The sequence below is a fragment of the Perognathus longimembris genome, chromosome 15 (assembly GCF_023159225.1).
Source record: "Perognathus longimembris pacificus isolate PPM17 chromosome 15, ASM2315922v1, whole genome shotgun sequence".
Taxonomy (NCBI): Eukaryota; Metazoa; Chordata; class Mammalia; order Rodentia; family Heteromyidae; genus Perognathus; species Perognathus longimembris.
In genome coordinates this window covers 3,972,159-3,992,534 of record NC_063175.1, presented here as the reverse complement: position 1 = coordinate 3,992,534, position 20,376 = coordinate 3,972,159, and the positions used below count along the sequence as shown (strand labels likewise).

At 43.8% G+C, this 20,376-nt stretch overlaps 1 protein-coding gene across 2 annotated transcripts in view; it reads left to right on the top strand.

Annotated features, from left to right (window-relative positions):
- Dlgap1 (DLG associated protein 1) overlaps window positions 1-19,564 on the top strand; it is a 439,271-nt gene extending 419,707 nt beyond the window's left edge. For both annotated transcript variants that reach the window (XM_048363238.1, XM_048363239.1), the window contains 3 exons: window positions 9,243-9,334; window positions 16,072-16,224; window positions 19,268-19,564. In XM_048363238.1, coding sequence (XP_048219195.1) covers window positions 9,243-9,334; window positions 16,072-16,224; window positions 19,268-19,477 — 455 coding nt within the window. In that variant the 3' untranslated portion in view covers window positions 19,478-19,564. The remainder of the gene's footprint in view (window positions 1-9,242; window positions 9,335-16,071; window positions 16,225-19,267) is intronic.
- Window positions 19,565-20,376: the final 812 nt, after the last annotated feature.

Sequence of the window (20,376 nt, the reverse complement as noted above, 5' to 3'; positions counted from 1 at the left end):
CTACCCATGAGCATGGGAGGTCTTCCAAGGAAGGGAAATTTTGAGTTTATCCCATGGATGGTTGGTGCTATGATACAATGTATCCTCCCAAATTCACATGTTGAAACTTAATTGTGAGTGTGATAGTGTAACAAATAAAGGGCTTTAGAGGTAACTAAGGCCTTTTAATGATGCTTTTGAGGCAACTGTGCTATCTTGAAAAACAGAGCATTTCTCATCACACTCAACCCCTTAGTACCTTGACCTTAGACTTCCCTCTCTTTCAGAACCATGACAAATAAGTCTCTATTGTTTTGTAAATCACCCAGCCTGTTATATTTTGTTATAGTACACAAAGACAATGGTGAACTGTAAAAAACTACAGAACAGTTGAAGTGTGATTAAAAAAAAACATGGGGTAAGAAAATAGTCTGGGGGGCTGGGAATGCGGCTTAGTGGTAGAGTGCTCACCTAGCATGCATGAAGCCCTGGGTTCGATTTCTCAGCACCACATACACAGAAAGTGGGCACTGTGGCTCAAGTGGTAGAGTGCTAGCCTTGAGCTAAAAGAAGCCAGGGACAATGCTCAGGCCCTGAATCTAAGACCCAGAACTGGCAAAAACAAAAAACAAGAAAGAAAACAAACAAACAAAAAACCCGTCTGGAGCTGGGGATGTAGCTCAGTGATAGTTTGCCTGCTCCTTAGAGGCCCTGAGTTTAATCATCAGCATGAACAAAAAAGGAAAAAAGAAAAGAAATAGGAGAGACAGACAGACACACAGAGAGAGACTGAGAGAGAAAAAGAAAGAAAGAAAGAGAGAGAGAGAGAGAAGGAAGGAAGGAAGGAAAGATGGGCGGGCCTCCTAGTTACCTTAATAAAACCAGGCCTACAAGGTTGGCAAAGGATGGAGGCTACTCATACTGTGATCAAGCCTTAAAAAACTAATTGTACTAAAGATTGTTCTAGTGAGGGCAGTTGGAAGGTTTATAAGACTGAATGTGGGACAAGTTTTAGGAGAAGACAGAACATTGAGAGTCTTCATACCTGATTATGATTCTGTTCATCTTTTTTTTTTTTTTTGCCAGTCCTAGGCCGTGAACTCAGGGCCTGAGCACTGTCCCTGGCTTCTTTTTTGCTCAAGGCTAGCACTCTGCCACTTGAGCCACAGCGCCACTTCTGGCCATTTTCTGTATATGTGGTGCTGAGGAATTGAACCCAGGGCCTCATGTATATGAGACAAGCACTCTTGCCACTAGGCCATATCCCCAGCCCCGACTCTGTTCATCTTATTAAGAGGCAAGGTTATAGTTGCTGATGAAGGAGTAGGGGCTGAATAGAGACAAAGTAAAGTGCTAGATGAGTGAGTGAGGTAACAAAGAGCATCTCAGAGGCCCAGTGGGCAGCAGTAAAAGATGAGTGGGGAGGGGTTCTTCGTGGCAACAAGGCATAGGCGCTCCACTGTGTGGGAAGTAGGGTTGCGCCTCTGGCTGGCAGGTTCATGTGAGACTCTGGACTTGATTGGGATGAGCCATGTTTTGCAGTGGGAGCTGCCATACCCTTCCACTCATATTTCTGTTTTCTGAGCAATGTCCTGACCTGAAGTGGGAGGAGGGCATTCATGGGAGCCTGTTGTTTCCAGTAATGGTTCAGATCCTGTCTCTTCTATGGGTCTTTATCACCCAGAAGCTAGTGGACCATTTGGCCTGGAAAGAGTAATACTTAGTGAATTATAGTAGAGATGGCCTATACTATTGTATGTAACAGTGACCTCACCACTGGGTGTCAGATGTGTTCGCCTTATAGAGGTTGAAGAAAAGGGCCTGAAGCTTTGCATGGAGGCCTAATGACTGTGGAGTAGGCTATCATAAATAAGAGCTGTTAGCTCTGTCTTTTTAGACCTAAACACTAATCCTCTTGGAATATGAGGTATTATACTGAGATTATTATGCTTAAGGATTTAAAATCCTGGTTATTATTTAATGTTAAGTTTCAGTGCGGGAGATTGAATCTATGGCTCCATGCTTGCTAAAGGATACTCTCTAGCACTGAGCTATGCATGGCTCCACCTCCCCAGCCCTGATATCTTGAGTTTGACCCAGTAAAAAGTCAAGCATATGCTCAAAGAAAGTGGTCTTTGTTCTACCTTGCTGTCACCAGCATAAACTTGCGTCTGCCTGAGATTCACGGGCAGAACACGAAGGAAGTGTTCATTTTCTTCAGCTGTATGCTTCCTGTACCTCTGTGTCCTCAACTAAAACCCCTGCTCCGCAGGGGTCAGTGGGACACACGAGATGTGCTTCTCTGCAAATGTCTTAGTCTTTGGCGGAATCTAGCTAGAAATGTCAAATCACAGATTGCACTTATACCCTCCTCCCAACACATACACAATCTGCCTATTATGGAGTATAATCTTTAAAGAAAACACAACTTGCTCAAGGACTGGGCACTCAAATGGACATGTTAAGTTGTAACTTCCCTGTACAACCCTTTGAAGTTCAGAAAATAAAGGTAACTTACAGTCTGCAACAGTCATCTCTGTCCGGTTCACCCTTAGGGCTTCTATGTCATAGCTGCAGACCCAACTTTCCCAAGTGCTGAGAAGCGAGGGTGGTTAAAAGCTGCTAGCCACATCTGTGAACTCCGCTTTCTGCCACTGTGCCAAGATACCTGAGGGAGTCCACTTAATAAAGAAAAGGGTTAATTTGGTTCATGATTCCAGAGGTCACAGCCCATGGTCACTTGCCTCTGTCATTTACGCTTGTGATGGTACATTATGGCAGAAGTTGTTCCTTACCTCCTGGTAGCTGGGAAACAAAATGGAGTGAAATGTCCCAGAGAAAGGCTCCAGTATCACCTCCAAGGTCCTGCTGCCAATAACCTAACTTATTCTCACAATGGCCTCTCTCTTTCATTTCTACCATCTTCCAATAGTGGTGCAGACTGGCAAAACAAGCTTTTAGCACATGAGACTTTGAAGGACCTTCAGGATCTGAGCTATAACACTGTGCTAGATTGAACAACCTAGAAAGACTGCATTTACCCAAGTGTGATGGAGACCAACCACAACGAACCCCAGGAGCACATCCCATTCTGGTCCAACAAAGCCTTAAAACTCCATGTTAACCTTCAAAAAAAAAGCTCACACTGCAATTCAAGCCATGAAACCTGACGAGTAAGATGACCCCAATTTAATGTTCATTTGCTTACACTCCAAAAGGCTTTATCACCTTTCCATGGCCAATGAGGAGACCTTGCAAGCTCAGAGATGGGCTGGAATAGTCATTCTCTACTCTGGTGGCTTCTCCCCAACCCACCCTCCACCCCCGGCGGGGAATAGGATGGAAAGAATTCCTGCTGGTCTCTAGGGCTGCATTTCATGGAGGTGGAAAGCATATAAATTCAGGTGCAAATCTGGAAACAAAATTAATACTGATTCCTTTGAGGAAGAGGAGGAACCTAAATGTTTGTTCTCTCACCCTTTAAGCACCAAAGTAACTGAAAGAATTTTAATTTTTTCCCCACATGGGAAAAAAAACCCACTGGCATTATCAAATCATAATTACTAAAACTAAATACTTTAATTCAGACCCAGATTTTATACTGCAGCCAAAATCACTCCGAATCATGCTTTCCATTCTGTAGGAAATGTTCTGTAACAATGTTCTCTAACCCTATTGAAGGGATTTGCTACCTCTTGGGTTGCTCAGCCAGGCTCCACTCTACCTGTTACAAGTAAATCTGGTGAATCCAGTGTTTCTCTCACTGTCTGTACAGTTCCTGTTGCTTTCTCCCCACTTCCCTCTACCAAGACATAAGGGAGGGGTTTGGCCATGCTCTCCAGATCTCATTTTCCTTTAGCAGAATGCTTTCATATAGTGTGTCCTTAGTAAATACCTGCTGAAGGAATGAATGAATTCTCAGAACTCACCTGGCCTATTTGTGCTCTTTGAAAACACAGCTGGAAGATATGCTTAACACTAGATGTGTGTATGTGTGTGTGCTAGTGTTGGGGCTTGAACTTAGGGCCTGGGCACTGCCCCTGAACTTTTCCCCTTCCACTTGAGCCACAATTCCACTTTGGCTTTTTGGTGGTTAATTGCAGATAAGATTATCTTACAGACTTTCCTGCCTGGCTTCAAACCACAATATTCAGGTCTCAGCCTCTGGGGGAGCTAGGATTACAGTTGTGAGCTACCAATGTCTGGTCCAACTTTCTAATACTAGATTGAACTCCTTCAAATGTATCAGAAGAGCCCACAATTGTACCTGTATTTCATTCACTAGTTCTATTTTTGCTTGTTGGCCTAGTATTTCTTTTCCTAGCATTTCTGATTTTCTTTTTACTGTAGGTAGGTATTGTACTGATAAAACATTATCAGTATCAAAATACTCTTCTCTCTTCCCCTTCCTCTTCCTTTTGTCCTTTCCTCCTTCTTCTCATCCTTCTCTATTCCCCTCCCCATCCTCTTTTTTTTGTGTGTGCCAATCCCAGGACTTCAACTCAGGACCTAGGTGCTGTTTCTGAGCTTTTGTACTCAAGGCAAGCCCCCTACCACTTGAGCCTCAGTCTCACATTTAGCTTTTTGGTTGATAATTGGAGCTAAGAGTCACATGGACTTTCCTACCTGGGCTGGCTTGGAACTGTCATCCTCACATCCTCAGATCTCAGCCTCTGGTGTAGTTAGGATTACCGGCACAAACCACCAGAACCTGGCTTCCAGAATTCTCCTTCTTAGGACAGGGTTGTGCTATGTTGTCTGGGCTGGCCTAGATCCTCCCTCCTCAGCTTCATGGGTGCTGGGATTACAGGTATTCGCCTCTTTGCCCAACTTGTTTCTAGTCTTTTCCTTTCTGTGTTCTACTTCCGCTGATGTTCCCATTTATTGTGTATTACTTTTTTATTTCCTGGAGGCACCTTCTGGAGAAAACATTTTATGTCACCTACCAAGTGAGTATCCAAGGAAAACAAACACAAGGAAAGAAAACTCCTAGAAAATCACCAATAGAATTTATTTCCTCACTTCTTAGTGAGTTTTTAGTGATCTGGAAGAGAATGTGTGGTGGGCAAGGAAATACAGTGTCGGCTGCTTCTCCCCAGGCCCTCCTACACATGCTTTCCCTCAGGCCCAAGTCATTACCCTGCCCTGGACCTAGGAAAGATGCCAGTACTCTGCAGTCTGTAAGAAATTTCCATCCCAGGAACACGAGGCAAGAACCTGGGAAACAGAAGGACAAGAGCTCCGCCAGAAATACTGGCACTAGGGCTCTAAATCCAGAGCTTGCTCCAGACCTTTCTGAATGAAGAAAGATGTCCCTTGTTTTACATCCAAGAAAACATTCATGCCATCCCCTACTCAGCTCGATGAGTGTGGCAGCTGGATGAATGAAAGCAGTGCTTTCTCTGGTGAGACCAACTGTCGTGTGTGTGTGTGTGTGTGTGTGTGTGTGTGTGTGTGTGTGTGTGTGCGTACGCGCGCATGCGCGCACACACGCATGCTTGCCATTACTGGGGCTGCAGCTCTGCCACTCAAGCCACAGCTCCACTTCTGGCTTTTGGGGGTTAGTTGGAGATAAGAGTCACACAGAGTCTCCTGCCTGGGCTGACTTTGCACTTTGATCCTCAGATCTCAGCCTCCTCAGTAGCAAGGAGCCACTGGTGGCTGGCAAGAGTCACTGTCTTATTGACTGCCCTTGTGGAGGTCTGAGGAAGCTCCGGCATTCAAATATATTTGAGAACCACTAACTTCAAGACCTGAGGTCAACCAGAATAGCTGGAGTTTTTAATGACAACCTCCAGAAGCTATGAAATCCAGACCAACAAATTAAAGAACTTGGTTCTCTTGTTGTAAGCTCCCAGAATACATTCTGAGAATCCTTGAATCATACTTAATTTGTTAAAAGAATTCAAAGAGGTTTCCCTAACCCCAGGGATTGCTTAAAACTACCTGTTCACTTAGGAATTACCTGCTCCACCTACCCTGTCAGATATGGGACAAGCCCTCCAGAAAATAAACCTGTGTCAAGCAACCAGCATGTCCAGTCACCCCTAAATATCCAGATTTCAGCTCTTTTTTTCCTCTATTCTTCTGGCTAGGGTAGGTGTGGCTCTCTGGTTGTCACAACCATAAAGAATTATAACCAATACATATTTCATGCTTTCTGTATACCAAGCACTATCCTTAGCACTTCATATACATTAGTAGAACAACTCAACAAATAGGTAGGTACCATAAGTCCTCCTTTTCCATAGGAGAAACCAGAGATGTCAATTGAAGCAAGAACCTCAGGATCACTTAGGTCATTAACTCTAAACATGTGTGTGTATGTGTGTGTCTGTGTGTGTGTGTGTATACATGTGTGCGTGCCAATACTCAAGCTTGAACTTAGGGTCTTGAGCTCTTACTTGACTTTTTCACTCAAGGTTGGTGCTCACCCACTTGAGTCACACTTCCATTCTGGCTTTTTATTGGTTAACAGGAGGTTAGGAATCTTCCTGGAGCTAGCTATGAACAGCAGTCCTCAGAGCTCAGCCTTCTAAGTAGCTAGGATAACAGACATGAGCCACCAGGGCACCTGTCACCTCTCAGCTATTTTGACTCCATCATAGTTGTATTCCATAGCTGTTTTTTCGGGATCTGAGATGCTCAGACACTGAGAGGAAGCCTAGTTAATGGGGGAAAGAATAAGCATCTCAAAAGAGTTTCAGAGGGGCTAGAATGTGGTTTAGCGGTAGAATGCTTGCCTAGCATTCATGAAGCCCTGGGTTCGATTCCTCGGCACCACATAAACAGAAAAAGCTAAAAGTGGCACTGTGGCTCAAGTGGCAGAGTGCTATCCTTGAGCAAAAAGAAGCCAGGGATAGTGCTCAGGTCCTGAGTCCAAGCCCCAGGACTGGCAAAAAAAAAAAAAAAAAAAAAAAAAAAAAAAAAAAGAGTTTCAGAGCAAATTGGGAATTAAGTCAAAAAACAGGCCTGAAGACTTGCTGAGGGTCCTAGTATTGTGTCCGAGAGAACATGTCTGCCCCTGAGCTATTTGATGTGATTTGTTACATCTGAGCAATGTTCTGAAACATTTAAGTAATACCATGTATATATGTGTTATAGACCATTATTATGAACTATTTCTCAACCTGACATTGTAAACAAGAAAGGAGAAAATTTCTAGAAAAGCCTAGGAAATGAAGTTTCTTTCTCTTCTGTATTCTTATCAAACTCTCTGGGGAATGTGGCTACGAAAATGAGTCGCTGGCCAGGAACTGGTGGTTCACGCCTGTATTCCCAGCTACTCAGGAGGCTGAGATCTGCAGCTCACAGTTCACAGGCAGCCTGGTCAGGGAGGTCCATGAGCTTCTTACCTCTAATTAACCACCACAAAGCCAGGAGTGAAGCTGTGGCTCAAATGGTACAGTACCAGCCTTGAGAGAAAGAGTGAAGGGCTAGAACTCAGGCTCTGAATTCAAACCCCAGTACCAGCACCAAAGATTCTTAGTAGAGGAGAAAAGATTGTTCTAAACATTCACCCAGGTCACACATACTAGCTGAGAGAGAGAGAGAGAGAGAGAGAGAGAGAGAGAGAGAGAGAGAGAGAGAGAGAGAGTCCATTCTGACACTAAATTCAGGACAACAAGGTTGTCTAGACCTAGATTATTCTCCATGGCGGTTTGTACACTGGGCCAGGGCTCTTCCACGTGGGCATCCTCTCCCCTTACCTCTTGCCACAGAGGGCAGACATGTTGTAAACGGCCCAGTGGTGGTGCTCCAGCAGCGGCAGCTGCGTTGGTGGCCGGTGCCGGGGATCCCTGGGAGACACACAGATCCCGGAGGTTTTCCGGAAAACCCCACCCAGTCGGAGCACATCCACCTGGCAGCCAGAGGTGCTGGCCTTGGACTGCATAGGGAACAAGAAGTAGCTTGCTTGGAAAGAGAAGCTGGATAGATGTACAGGGAACTGAACCTGTATTAATGAGAAAAGCAAACTACACAGTACACGCTGGCTTGGCTCTGACATTCTCATGCAGCAAACTGCATGTTCTCTCTGCTTAGAAAACCTTTCCTTTGCTGGGCACCAGTGGTTTATACCTAGCTATGCAGGAGGCTGACATCTGAGGATCAGGAGTTCAAAGCCAACCTGGGCAGGAAAGTCTGTGAGATTATCTCCAATTAAACTCCCAAAAGCAGAAAGTGGAGCCATGGCTGAAGTGTTAGAGGTCTAGCCTGAGCACAAAAGCTCAGGGGCAATGCCAGTGACCTGAGTTCAAGCCCCAGGACTGGCACAAACAAAAGAAAAAAAAGAAAAAAATTGTTGCCCTGTATAATACAGGTTATGGGTGAAGTCTGGTTAATGCCAGGAATTCCTCCCTTGAAGCTGCGTTTGCTTTTCTTATGTTTGAATTCTGACTAGAAAAACAAGGTAGTATACCATGATTGCTCACTTCCCGAACCCATAACTGTACTGATAAACAGTTGAAATTCATCCTTGGAGTAAAAGAAGCTTAAAAAATGAAAACCTAGGGCTGGGAATATGGCCTAGCGGCAAGAGTACTTGCCTCACATACATGAAACCCTGGTTTCAATTCCCCAGCACCACATATATAAAAAACGGCCAGAAGCGGCGCTGTGGCTCAAGTGGCAGAGTGCTAGCCTTGAGCAAAAAGAAGCCAGGGACAGTGCTCAGGCCCTGAGTCCAAGGCCCAGGACTGGCCAAAAAAATAAATAAAATAATAATAATAATAAAATAAAAACCTAGCAGAGCGTCAGTGGCTCACACTTGTTACTCTTCACTACTCAGAAGGCTGAGATCTGAGGATTTTAGTTTAAAGCCAGCCCAGGTAACAAAAATTCTGTGAGACTCTTATCTACAGCTCATCAGCAAAAAAGCCTGAAGTAGAGGTATGACTCAAGTGGTAGAATGCCAGCCTTGAGTAGAAAAGGCCATGTGAGAACGCAGGCCCCTGAGTTGAAACCCAGCACAAAACATGGAAATAAAAAAAGAATGACTTGCCTCTTTTCATGCAGTGCTGTGATGGAGAACCAGAACTCTCAGGAAATATGCGTGATGCTCATGTATATTCCTTTGTGTGCCTTCGCCCAGGAGCCTGGATTACATGGCCCCACAGAGCATCACAAGAACCGGGTGGGCGTGGGACATGCCATGTATGCTGTTTCTTCCCATCGCCATGTCCTAACTTCTTTTCTTTATTTACCAGACTAAAGCTCTGCCATGAGGCATCTGTGTAAACTTCTTGTGTGTTTGCTCTTTTCAGTTCTAGGGAAAATCCGAACTGCAGTGGGCAGTGCCCAACTTCTCATGGCCCAGAAATTCTACCAGTTCAGAGAACTGTGTGAAGAAAACCTGGTAGGTAACATTTGGCCTCCTCACGATCTCCTGCTAGTAGAGAATGATGTGAACAACTTGTCCTCAAGACTAGCTAAACTAAATAAAGCAAAACTGTTTGAACTTAAGCCTTAGAGCCTTTCACCTGGAACAGACAAATTCTCTGATGAATCTATTTCCTGCTTTTCTAAAAGATGTTTACACTTAAATCATCTTTGGAGAGAAGAGAAAAAAAGCACTCACGTTAAAACTTCATTTCCTGCTCTCATGCAACTAAAAATTTCCATTTTCCTGGCTTTCATATGATAGCTCAGATTTTATTGTTCTTCCCATAATATAAAGCAAGCTGCTATTTCAAAGCTAATATCACAAAGAGAAGCATTTTGGAGGGTGATTGTCTTTCTAAAATAGCTGTCCATGGCTATATCCTAAGCAGGTTCTATTTTACCTCAAAGGTCAAAAGTGGAAGGCATCCCAAAGGTACTATAGATTTCTCTGAGACAATGACACAATCCATCAGTTTTGGACAAAAACAAAATACATGCACCTCCTCCACTGCTTGTGTAGATCTGTCCAGGGCACACTGTGTACAAGAACGTGAATATCACAGTGAAATCCCCTCTTACTACAAGTGGACACTAACTGAAAAATAAGATAAAACTTTAAAAAAGGAATGTACCACTCTCAACCATACTATTTTAAGAGATGACTGCAAAATTTAAAAAGAAAGATACAACTCACTTTGGCTTGAGACAAAAGGTACAAAGCTTTCTACTATCTTCTCAAGCATCATTTCAGTAGCATGGCTTTGAGGACTAAGTTGTTGATCAAGTTGGACCTAAATTGAAGGAAAGGAAAAAGCCACTATTTATGTATGGAACATGAAACCCTGATTATTTACTATCTAAATGACCTAAAATATGGTTTGAGAATTTTAACTGTTTCACTGGCCCTTTGTTCTCTCTTCAGATCTTATCTTATTTACTAGGACAGATACAAACTGAGGGGCTGGGTGGGATTTATCTAGACAGAGCTCAGTCAAGAGAATAATGGAAAATCAGAAAAAGCTAGTACTCTCCATTTCTCTTCTTTAGGCTATTAAAAAAAATCTCCTTATACACACACACACACACACACACACACACACACACACACACAAGCAGGATCAAATAGAGCTGGTAGTATAACTCAAGTGGTAGAGCATCTGACTTAAAAAGCAAAAGGCCAAGAATTCAAACCCAACACTGAAGAAGAGAGAGAGAGAGAAAGAAAGAAAGAAGAGGAGGGGCTGGGAATATGGCCTAATGGCAAGAGTGCTTGCCTCATATACATGAGGCCCTGGCTTCCATCCCTCAGCACCACATAAACAGAAAGACCTGGAAGTGGTGCTGTGGCTCAAGTGGTAGACTGCTAACCTTGAGCAAAAAGAAGCCAGGGACAGTGCTCAGGCCCTGAGTCCAAGGCCCAGGACTGGCAAAAAAAAAAAAAAAAAAAAAAAAAAAGAAGAAGAAGAAGAAGAAGAGGAAAGGAGGGAGGGAATAGAAAGCTATACTGCTGAGCATTATTTTGACAATAAATAAATAAAGCTATATTGCCGAAACTGTGGAAGTCACAGTTGTTAAAAGAATTAGCTGGATGAGAATGACTGGCTGAATGAGCCAGTGGCTCATGCCTATAAGCCTAGCTACTCAGGAGGCTGAAATCTGAATATAATGGTTCAAAGTCATGGGGGCAGGAAAGCTGGAGAGACTATTATTACCTATTAACTACTGAAAAGCCTGAAGTGGAGCTTTGGCTCCAGTGGTAGAATACCCCACCTGGAGCTCAACAGCTCAAGGACAGCACCCAGGCCCTGAGTTCAAGCCCTGGAACTGGGACATGCAAAGAAGTTATTTAATGAGCAAATGTACTCTGCAGTAGAATGTAAACGTTGTACAGATTGTAAACATGTCAATGCAGACAAGAACTTTTGGAAAATATTTGCTGATTTCTAGGAAACGTTAACCTTATGAAACATCTTGTGATGTTTCCTTGTTCCTAATGGGCTCTTATTTCTGGGAGAACAGGAGAAACAAGGTGAAATGCAAGCATCTAGAGCCACCCTGGGGGAAGAGAGTCATGGGTGATGAAGCTGGGCCCCTTCGGGAAAGGCCAAGAGCATACATGCACCAGCCTCTGACCTCAGCACCTGTAGATTTCTGAGCTAGTTCAATCCTCAGAATGACCATTTAGAGTGATTAATAGTGACATCATTCTTACGATGATACTACAGATGAGAAAAATGAACATGAAAGCTAAAAATCTATGACCAGGGGCTGGGAATATGGCCTAGTGGCAAGAGTGCTTGCCTCGTATATATGAGGCCTTGGGTTTGATTCCTCAGCACCACATACACAGAAAATGGCCAGAAGTGGTGCCGTGGCTCAAGTGGCAGAGTGCTAGCCTTGAGCAAAAAAGAAGCCAGGGACAGTGCTCAGGCCCTGAGTTCACGGCCTAGGACTGACAAAAACAAAAACAAAAACAAAAACAAAACTATGACCAAGGCACAGTTACAGGCAGAGCCAAGACCCATAGCCCAGTCTATTTGACCTCATTCCCATAAATTCTGCTCCAGATTTTGCTCTATTCCTTACCTTGAAGGAGTTAGCTCCACCCCCCTGGCAGCAGGAAGCCAGGTAGACTGGTGTTGGCCCCACTCAGGCTTACAGCCACATAAAAGCAGCATTATGATTGGCCAGAATGAGACGCAACCCTCCTTTTCTTTAGTTCTTACTCTGAGAAGGTGAAAAATAATAGGCCCTTTATTTTGGATACACTTACACATTATCCCAAACTAGACTCTCAGGCTTAGAATGAATCAACAAAAGTTGGCTTTTTCCAACATAACTAAACCAAAGAACTCAGCCTCCTCTTTCTTCTACTTTCTGATCTCTAACCTCCAAGATGGCTTGGATTAAGCATTGAACTGCTACTCACTTTTGTGTGGGAAGTTACATGACTACCCATTTGGAGAATGGCTGGGCCCCGATCTCTTTTTCTATTTCCTTACCTATTTCACAAAGGTAAGGCAAGGAGATTCCTTGATAGGGGGGAATAAATTGCCTACGATACAGAGTTATACATTGAAAAATATTACAGGTATTTGTATCCATTGATCTATAGATGGGGCATTCCTAATGAAAAAAAAAAATGAAATCAGCTGGGTGTGGTGACAAGCCCCTGGAATCCTAGCATTTAATGGGCTGAGTCTGTAGACTTTGAATTTCCAGGTCTGTCTGTGATACGGGATGAGACCTTCTCTTTTTTTTTTTGGCCAGTCCTAGGCCGTGAACTCAGGGTCTGAGCACTGTCCCTGGCTTCTTTTTTGCTCAAGGCTAGCCACTTGAGCCACAGCGCCACTTCTGGCCATTTTCTGTATATGTGGTGCTGAGGAATCGAACCCAGGGCCTCATGTATACGAGGCAAGCACTCTTGCCACTAGGCCATATTCCCAGCCCGAGACCTTCTCTTTTGAAAAAAAAAATAATCACAAACAAGAACAAAAATCTGAAACCAGAAATGCTCCAAAATCTGAAATTGTTGTAGCACTTACATGACACTACAAGTAGAAAATCCCACATTTGACTTCATGTAACAAGTTGCAGTCAAAACACAGATATAGTATGTGAATGATTAGAATCTATTGTAAACCTATATGGAAAGGTAACAATGAAATCTCCTCTCCTGTATAACTAAAATAAACTAATAATAATAATCACAATAAGTGCCCTAAAATATTGTATGAAATTACCTTCAAACCCTGGCATAGGAGCTGGGAATATGGCCTAGTGGCAAGAGTGCTTGCCTCGTATACATGAAGCCCTGGGTTTAATTTCTCAGCACCACATATATAGAAAAAGCCAGAAGTGGCGCTGTGGCTCAAGTGGCAGAGTGCTAGCCTTGAGCAAAAAGAAGCCAGGGACAGTGCTCAGGCCCTGAGTCCAAGCCCCAGGACTGGCGGCAAACAAACAAACAAACAAAACCCTGGCATAGTGACACAGACACTGTAATCCCAGATTTTAGGTAAGTGGAGAAAGTTCTAGATCAACAGAGACAATTAGGCAGGAGACCTTACCTCTAAAACAAACTAGAGTCAGGCACCAGTGGTTCATGCCTGTTATCATCATTACTCAGGAGGCTGAGATCTAAGGGTTTGAAGTTCAAAGCCAGAGCAGGCAAGAAAGTTGGTGAGATGCTTATTTACAATTAACCAGCAAAAAGTTGGAAGTGGAGGTGGGCCTCAAGTGGTGGAGCATTAGTCTTAAGCAGAAAACCTCAGGGACAACATCTAGGCCCTGAGTTCAAGCCCCAGTACCCACAAACACAAAAAACAAAACCCCTAAAAAACAAAAGGAAAGGGCTGTGGGCATGGCACTAGTGGTAGAGTGTTCACATGGCCAGTGGAAGGCCCAGGGTTCAATTCATACTATGGAAAACCTTCCAGCTATGTGTGTGAGGTATTATGAAATGTAAATGAAGTTCAAGTTTAGACTTGGGTATCATCCCCAAGGTATCTCATTATGTAAATGTAAATATTCCCAAGTCCTAAAAAGTCTAAAATCTCAGCTTCAGCATCGAATGGTTTTAGACAAATTCATCACATTGGTGGTAGAAGTAAAGTTTAACCAATAAGCATGAATCTAAAATATGTTCAGTTTAGTTTTTACTTTCTGATAAGGCCAAATGTATTGTGTGATCAAAAATTATTTGAAAGGCACTTTGTTTCAACTAGTATCTATTTTGAATGCCTACGTGTTGAAGAATGTTTTTTTAAGATAGGATTTTGCTCTGTAGCCCAGTCTGAACTTGAACTCATGATCTACCTACCTTACCTTAGTCTTACAAAGTTAGGATTACAGGTATGCACCAACGAGCCCAGAAAGAAATGTTATTGTTTACTAGGTCAAAATTCTACAGACAAAGCCTGAAATCATTATTGTTGTTGTCGCTGTGTGATACTGAGACTTGAGCCCAAGGTCTTAAGCAGGCGTTCCATCACTGAGCTATACTTCTAGCCCCTGGAATACATTTTGATGGTGGCAGAAGGATTTACATTATAGTTTCTTTTTTTCCCAAGAAATTAAGAATTATGAGAATGTTTTTTGAATTACAGTTATAAATATATCTTCTCTTTCTTCTTTTGTCTCTCTTTTTGGTCTGACATGAACTCAGGGCCTGGGTGCTGTCTCTTAGCTTTTGTGCTCAAGGCTAGCACCCTACCACTTTGAACCACAGTTTCACTTCCAGTTTTCTGGTGGCAAATTGAAAATAAGAGTCTCATCACCTTTCCTGCCTGGGCAATCTTGGACCCACGATCCTCAGATCTCAGCCTCCTGATTAGCAAGGATTACAGGCCTGAGCCACCAGTGCCCAGCCAAATGCGTCCTTTTGTGTGTGTGTGTTTGGTACTGGGGCTTGAACTCAGGGCTGTGCGCTCTCTGGCTGGTATTCTGGTACTCTACACTTGAGCCACGCCTCTACTTCAGGCTGGCTTTGGATGGTTAATTGGAAATGAGAGTCTCTGGAATTTACCCAGACAGGCTTCAAATTTCTATTCTCATATCTCCCTATCCCTAGTAGGTAAGATTATAGGCATAAGCCACTAGCACCAACAATGCATCTTTTGTGTTTTTCAGTCATGGTGCTTGAACTCAGTGTCTGGGTTCTGTCCCTGAGGTTTTGTGCTCAAAGCCTAGTGCTCTATCACTTGAGCCACAGCAGCACTTCCAGTTTTCTGGTGGTTAATTGGAGATAAGAGTTTCACAGACTTTCCTGTCAGGGCTGGCTTTGAATTACAATTCTCAGATCTCAGCCTCTTGAGTAGCTAGGATTACACAGGTGTGAGCCACCAGTGCTAGGCTACACCTTTTCATTAAAAAAAAAAAAAAAAAGACAGGCTAGTTATACTAGCCCATTCAAAGATGTCAAAGTTCTTTGCATACTGTTAACTTTCATGGTCAACAACCTTGCTCTTTCTGAAGCTCTGATGGTACCATTTTTTTTTTTTTAGTGATGAGTTTTAAAAGTACAAGCTGGCCTCATGATACTGTACAACAAGAGGTTTCACCAATTTTCCAGTGGCATGAAATATAGAGAGATAACCACACATAATAAAATGAACTCCTAGATTAATAACATCTTACTTGCCAAATGTATAGTTGAAGGATGGAGAGAGTGTATTTCAATGGTAGATTGTATACCTCAAATGTTTGAGGTAGTAGATTCAACCTCAGAACAAAAAACCAAACCAAAACAAAACCAAGAACATTAGAAAACATTACTGTATTATTCAACATGAATATTAAAACTAATCCTAGTCTGGATTTGTTATCTGTTCTGTGAACAAATGATGGGGCATATATTAGGTTGTTTTTGTTTTTTGTTTATTCAAAGTTGGTAGCTAAATGTGGTGTTTTAAAATGCAGGGTACAACAGCACATGCTAGAATTTTTCAAATGTTTGGCCCTCTCCCTTTAGCCAGACCCATACAACAAGTCTGGATATTTCTAACAGAGGAATTTTACAGCCTTGACATTTGAGTCACCAACTCCAACCAAAAGCGGAGATAAGATTACCATTCATTGCCTCGTTTTTATCTCCTAGAACCAAAAGGAACCGTCCTCCTAACATTATTTGGAATATTTGCAAATGCCTCCTTGGCTGTGAGCCTGCTGTCACGTGGTCTCTAAAGTATGACTATTTTTCTTTCTCTCCTACAGAACCCTAACGCTCATCCAAGGCCCACGTCCCAGGACTTGGCGGGGTTTTGGGACATGCTGCAGTTGTCCATAGAAAATATTAGTATGAAATTTGACGAACTTCATCAGTTAAAGGCCAATAATTGGAAACAGATGGATCCTCTTGACAAGAAGGTAGAACAATGTAGATTTTGTATGGTTCATTTAAAAACTTGTACAAACGCTGGACAGTTTAAATAGGCTTCTGCATTCAGTCCTGCTGTTTACAATGTGAAATGGAGCTGATATCATATTAATTTCATTGTAATGACAATGTTTACATAGTAATCATTTGGGATATTATCTGTAATTTGTTTCAGGCATATTTTAAAAGAAAAAAACAACCTTGTCTTTGTGAATTGGAAAATGGGAATGTGGCTTTTTTTTTTTTTTTGGTCAATTAAACTTTTAAGTTAAACCATTTTAGTCACTGGAAGGAATTGCCTCCATTTTGCTTTTTAAATGAAAATAAATGACATCTACAATGCATGATACCATAGAGCAAGAGTTCAACTTCCTTACAAGCTCAGGATGTGTTTCTGAGAAAAAATAGGAAGCCCCGAAAAATAACTGACTTGATGATCATCTCAAAAATATAGTAATAAACAAAGCACTGTGGTTCAAGTCTAAAATATACACCAAAAGCTTTCACAGTCATCATAAATGTTTTTTCTCCAAAGTTCTACTTTTGGTTGATCTGCCTGGGGGTGGGGTGGGGGGAAATATTGCTGTGGTCCTCATGCAACAGTTTAGAAATAAAGACGAATTCTTTTACTTTAATTAAGCAACTGTAATTTCATATCTGATGAGGGTGGCTCTGCCAGAGTCAGCTAGGTATCCAGAGTCCACTGCCCCAGGCTGTCCTGGCGTACATGACTCTTCTGAAGCATTTGCCTGAGGTCAACTAGTTCCAAGAGATTCAGCCTCAGAAAATGAGGTTCCTTAGAAGCCATGGTGGTCTTGCCCTCTTCCAGTCTCCTCCTTGATTAGAGTCAACGGCATTCTAGTCATTGACACTGCTGCCCATTCTATCAGGGCTCCTGGGGCCAGTGGACTTCCAGGGGGAGTCAGGTCCCAAGGGACTGTCAATAAGTAACAGAATGCCATCTCCTCCCTGCCCCCACCTTCAATTCTATTGCCACCGAACTGGGAGTCCTAGTGTGAAATATGAAATTTCTATGGTGGTCATCTGGGCTCTTACTTGGGAAGCCAAACATTGAACCACATTCAGTTTTCTTTACTGTGTGTATGAAGCTGTGCAGGGCTCTTTGAGTGGATCTTATTTGAAGAAAACATGACAGGTGTATACATGCCAGTAATTTACTTTCCAGAATTGATCCGTTTAATTTCCCATTCATTGATTATTTGTAAAAGTATTGTTAAAAAAAAAAACAACACACAACCAAATAAGGCAAGCTGGGCACTGGTGGCTCACGCTTATGATCCTAGCTACCCGGGAGGCTGAGATCTCAGATCATTGTTTGAAGCCAGCCGGGCAGGAGAGTACGGGACACTCATATCCAATTAACCAGAAAAAAGAAACTCGACATGGAGATGTGGCTCAAGTGGTGCCAGCCTTGAGTGGAAAAGCCAAGTTAGAGTGTGTGTGAGGTCCTGACACATTAAAAAAAATAATAATAATAATAAAGAAAATGAGGGGGAGTATACAAAAGGAAGGTAAATAACTAAAAAGTTCCCAACATTTTGTACTTCTAAAACTATCCACTGAATTACCCCATCATGAAAATCTAAAGTGTCCCAAAGAAGTAGTACAAGTTACAATATGAGACCTCTTGATGCGGCACAGTAAATCATTAGTTAGCTTAATTTTTAAGGTTTTCATTTTTAGTGGATTTTGTCAATGATCGGAACTTTCCATCGGTCCATGGACCTAGAAGGAAAAGGAAAATGAAGGATGTAACACTGTGTTGGTGGACAGTGCTTCCCCTTCACCACCATTCCGCCACCTCAGACAACTGTGGGCCAGTCCAGTGTGCTACGATGAACTGGGTACTTCTTCCTGGCAAGTGAGGAAGCACTGCTGCCCTGAGCCTGTGCTAAGACACCAAGTGTGCCCTTTGGATCTGATCCAGATTTTAAGATCATGGTCACATTTCCTTCCATAGCAACTTGGGATGCTCTATCTTAAATGGACACATTGGGTTTGTGTAGATCTTTTCATACCCTGGAAGCTCAACATCCGCTTCCTAAAGCTTTGTGCTTTACATACCCTTCTTCCCCTGCCCTACTGGTTTTCTCAGCAAAGAGATGAACCGTGATGTTTTGCAGTGACATTGAAAATATCTACAACCGTTTTATAGTTTGCTGCTGCTGATAAGCCAGCTGGCCTTCAGCCTAGTGTTAAACGTTCCTGGCTGCTTCTCTCCCAGTGGTTGGAATTCCCTTTGGGGCTACTACAGTCACATTGAGACCGCCTCAGGATTTACACTGTTAAAGAAGGGTGTTTGAGAAAATGACCCCCTCCCCGTGTAGGAAATGCCAGGGTGTCCCCTATTTGGTCACCCTGTACAGTGTTTTGCTGTGTGTTCATGTGACATGAGAAGGGTCTCGCTCTCCGTGGTATCAACAGAGCTAAAGGACACAATCTTCTAAGCTCCTTCGGCTGCTTAGTGTGGAGGGCAGGGGGGACTGGGTGGGCACATGATGATGATGATGATGATGATGATGATGATGATGATAACGATAATGATGCGGCTTACCTCCTTAGAGGGGATCCAGAGTTCTAGATGGTTCTGCAGCTACTGCGCTCTCCTGGCCCATCTCTGGCACTAGGAAGAGCCCGGATCTACACAGACCCCACTGCCCCAGGTGTTAGGTGCTGGGAGCCTCAAGTCTTCTTTCAGCCGGGGTGTGATGGGGGGAGGGTGAGGGGGGTTTAAAATACCCGCACCCTGCCCTTGGAGAGGTGTAGTTCTGCAATCCAATCTGGCCCTTGTCCTTAAACTCATCGGGGTTCCTTAGTTTCCAGAATAATGAAGAGGGGAAAGAAATGTCTATGCAGTGTGCAGATCAAAAGCAATCACCCTTTTAGAGTAACATTTTAAGAACAATCAAGCAAGTGTGTGTGCGCGCGTGTTCTAACTACTGACCTATCCCAGTCTTTCCCAAGCTTGTCCTGAGAAGCTGTGTAATGTCCTGAACCTTCTGCTTTGATCAGGAGAGAAGGGCCCCTCCTCCAGTGCCAAAGAAGCCGGCGAAGGGCCCCGCGCCGCTGATCCGGGAGCGCTCGCTGGAGAGCTCGCAGCGCCAGGAGGCCCGCAAGCGCCTGATGGCCGCCAAGCGCGCCGCGTCCGTCCGCCAGAACTCGGCCACCGAGAGCGCGGAGAGCATCGAGATCTACATCCCCGAGGCGCAGACCCGGCTCTGAGCCGCCCGCCTCGCCCGCGGGCCACGCCCCGACGAGCCCCTCCCGGGGCCACGCCCCCTCCCCGTCGCCACGCCCGCCCCCCGCCCCTCTCGGTCCACCTGGCTCGAGCCGTCCCCAGCAGCCTCGCTGCTCTCTGGACCACGCTGCCCATCTTCACCCAGCTTCGTCCCCTGTCCTGATGCCTCTGGGCCAAGCCACCCCCCTCACACACACACACCCCCGTGGTAGACACGACACCCTTAGGTCACCTGCCATCCTCAGTTCTGTCAAGCTAGTGTGTCAGCAATATAACAACCATAGGGAATTTCAGACATCCAGTATATCACTAGGTGATCCGTTTGAGACTTAGCGTCTTCCACGTGAAGGAAGGAGGAGCTCCGACTCCCTTTATTTCCCTCCAAGTGGTTATTCTTAAAGAAAGAAAGAAAGAAAGAAAGAAAGAAAGAAAGAAAGAAAGAAAGAAAGAAAAGACAGAAAAAGAATCCAGGTTTGGAGCATTTTCTTTCCAACCTCAAACATCACACCATCTCACCAGAATCAGAGTGACAATGACAGAAGGGACCGAGCTGGCCTGGGAGTAGGGGAACCTTGGGGGTGGGGGGTAGGGAGAGAGGGGAGACACAAACCTGCCGGTGGGAGGGGGGGTAGAGAGAGGGGGGGGACACAAACCTGCCAGTCCCTGGGGGTGGGGGATGGGGAGGGTGCGTTGCTCACAGCTGCACAAAACTTGCCTCAGTGTTCCATCATCAACCACAGCTTCAAATGTTTCAATCAGCAGAAGATTGTAAATTCCATCTTTCAGGGAAATTAATCTATTCCGAAAGGCAATAAACAGAAGAAAGGCAAGGCAAAGGCACTGATGCTTTAAAGCTTCAACAGAAGGGAAATTTTTTTGTCTT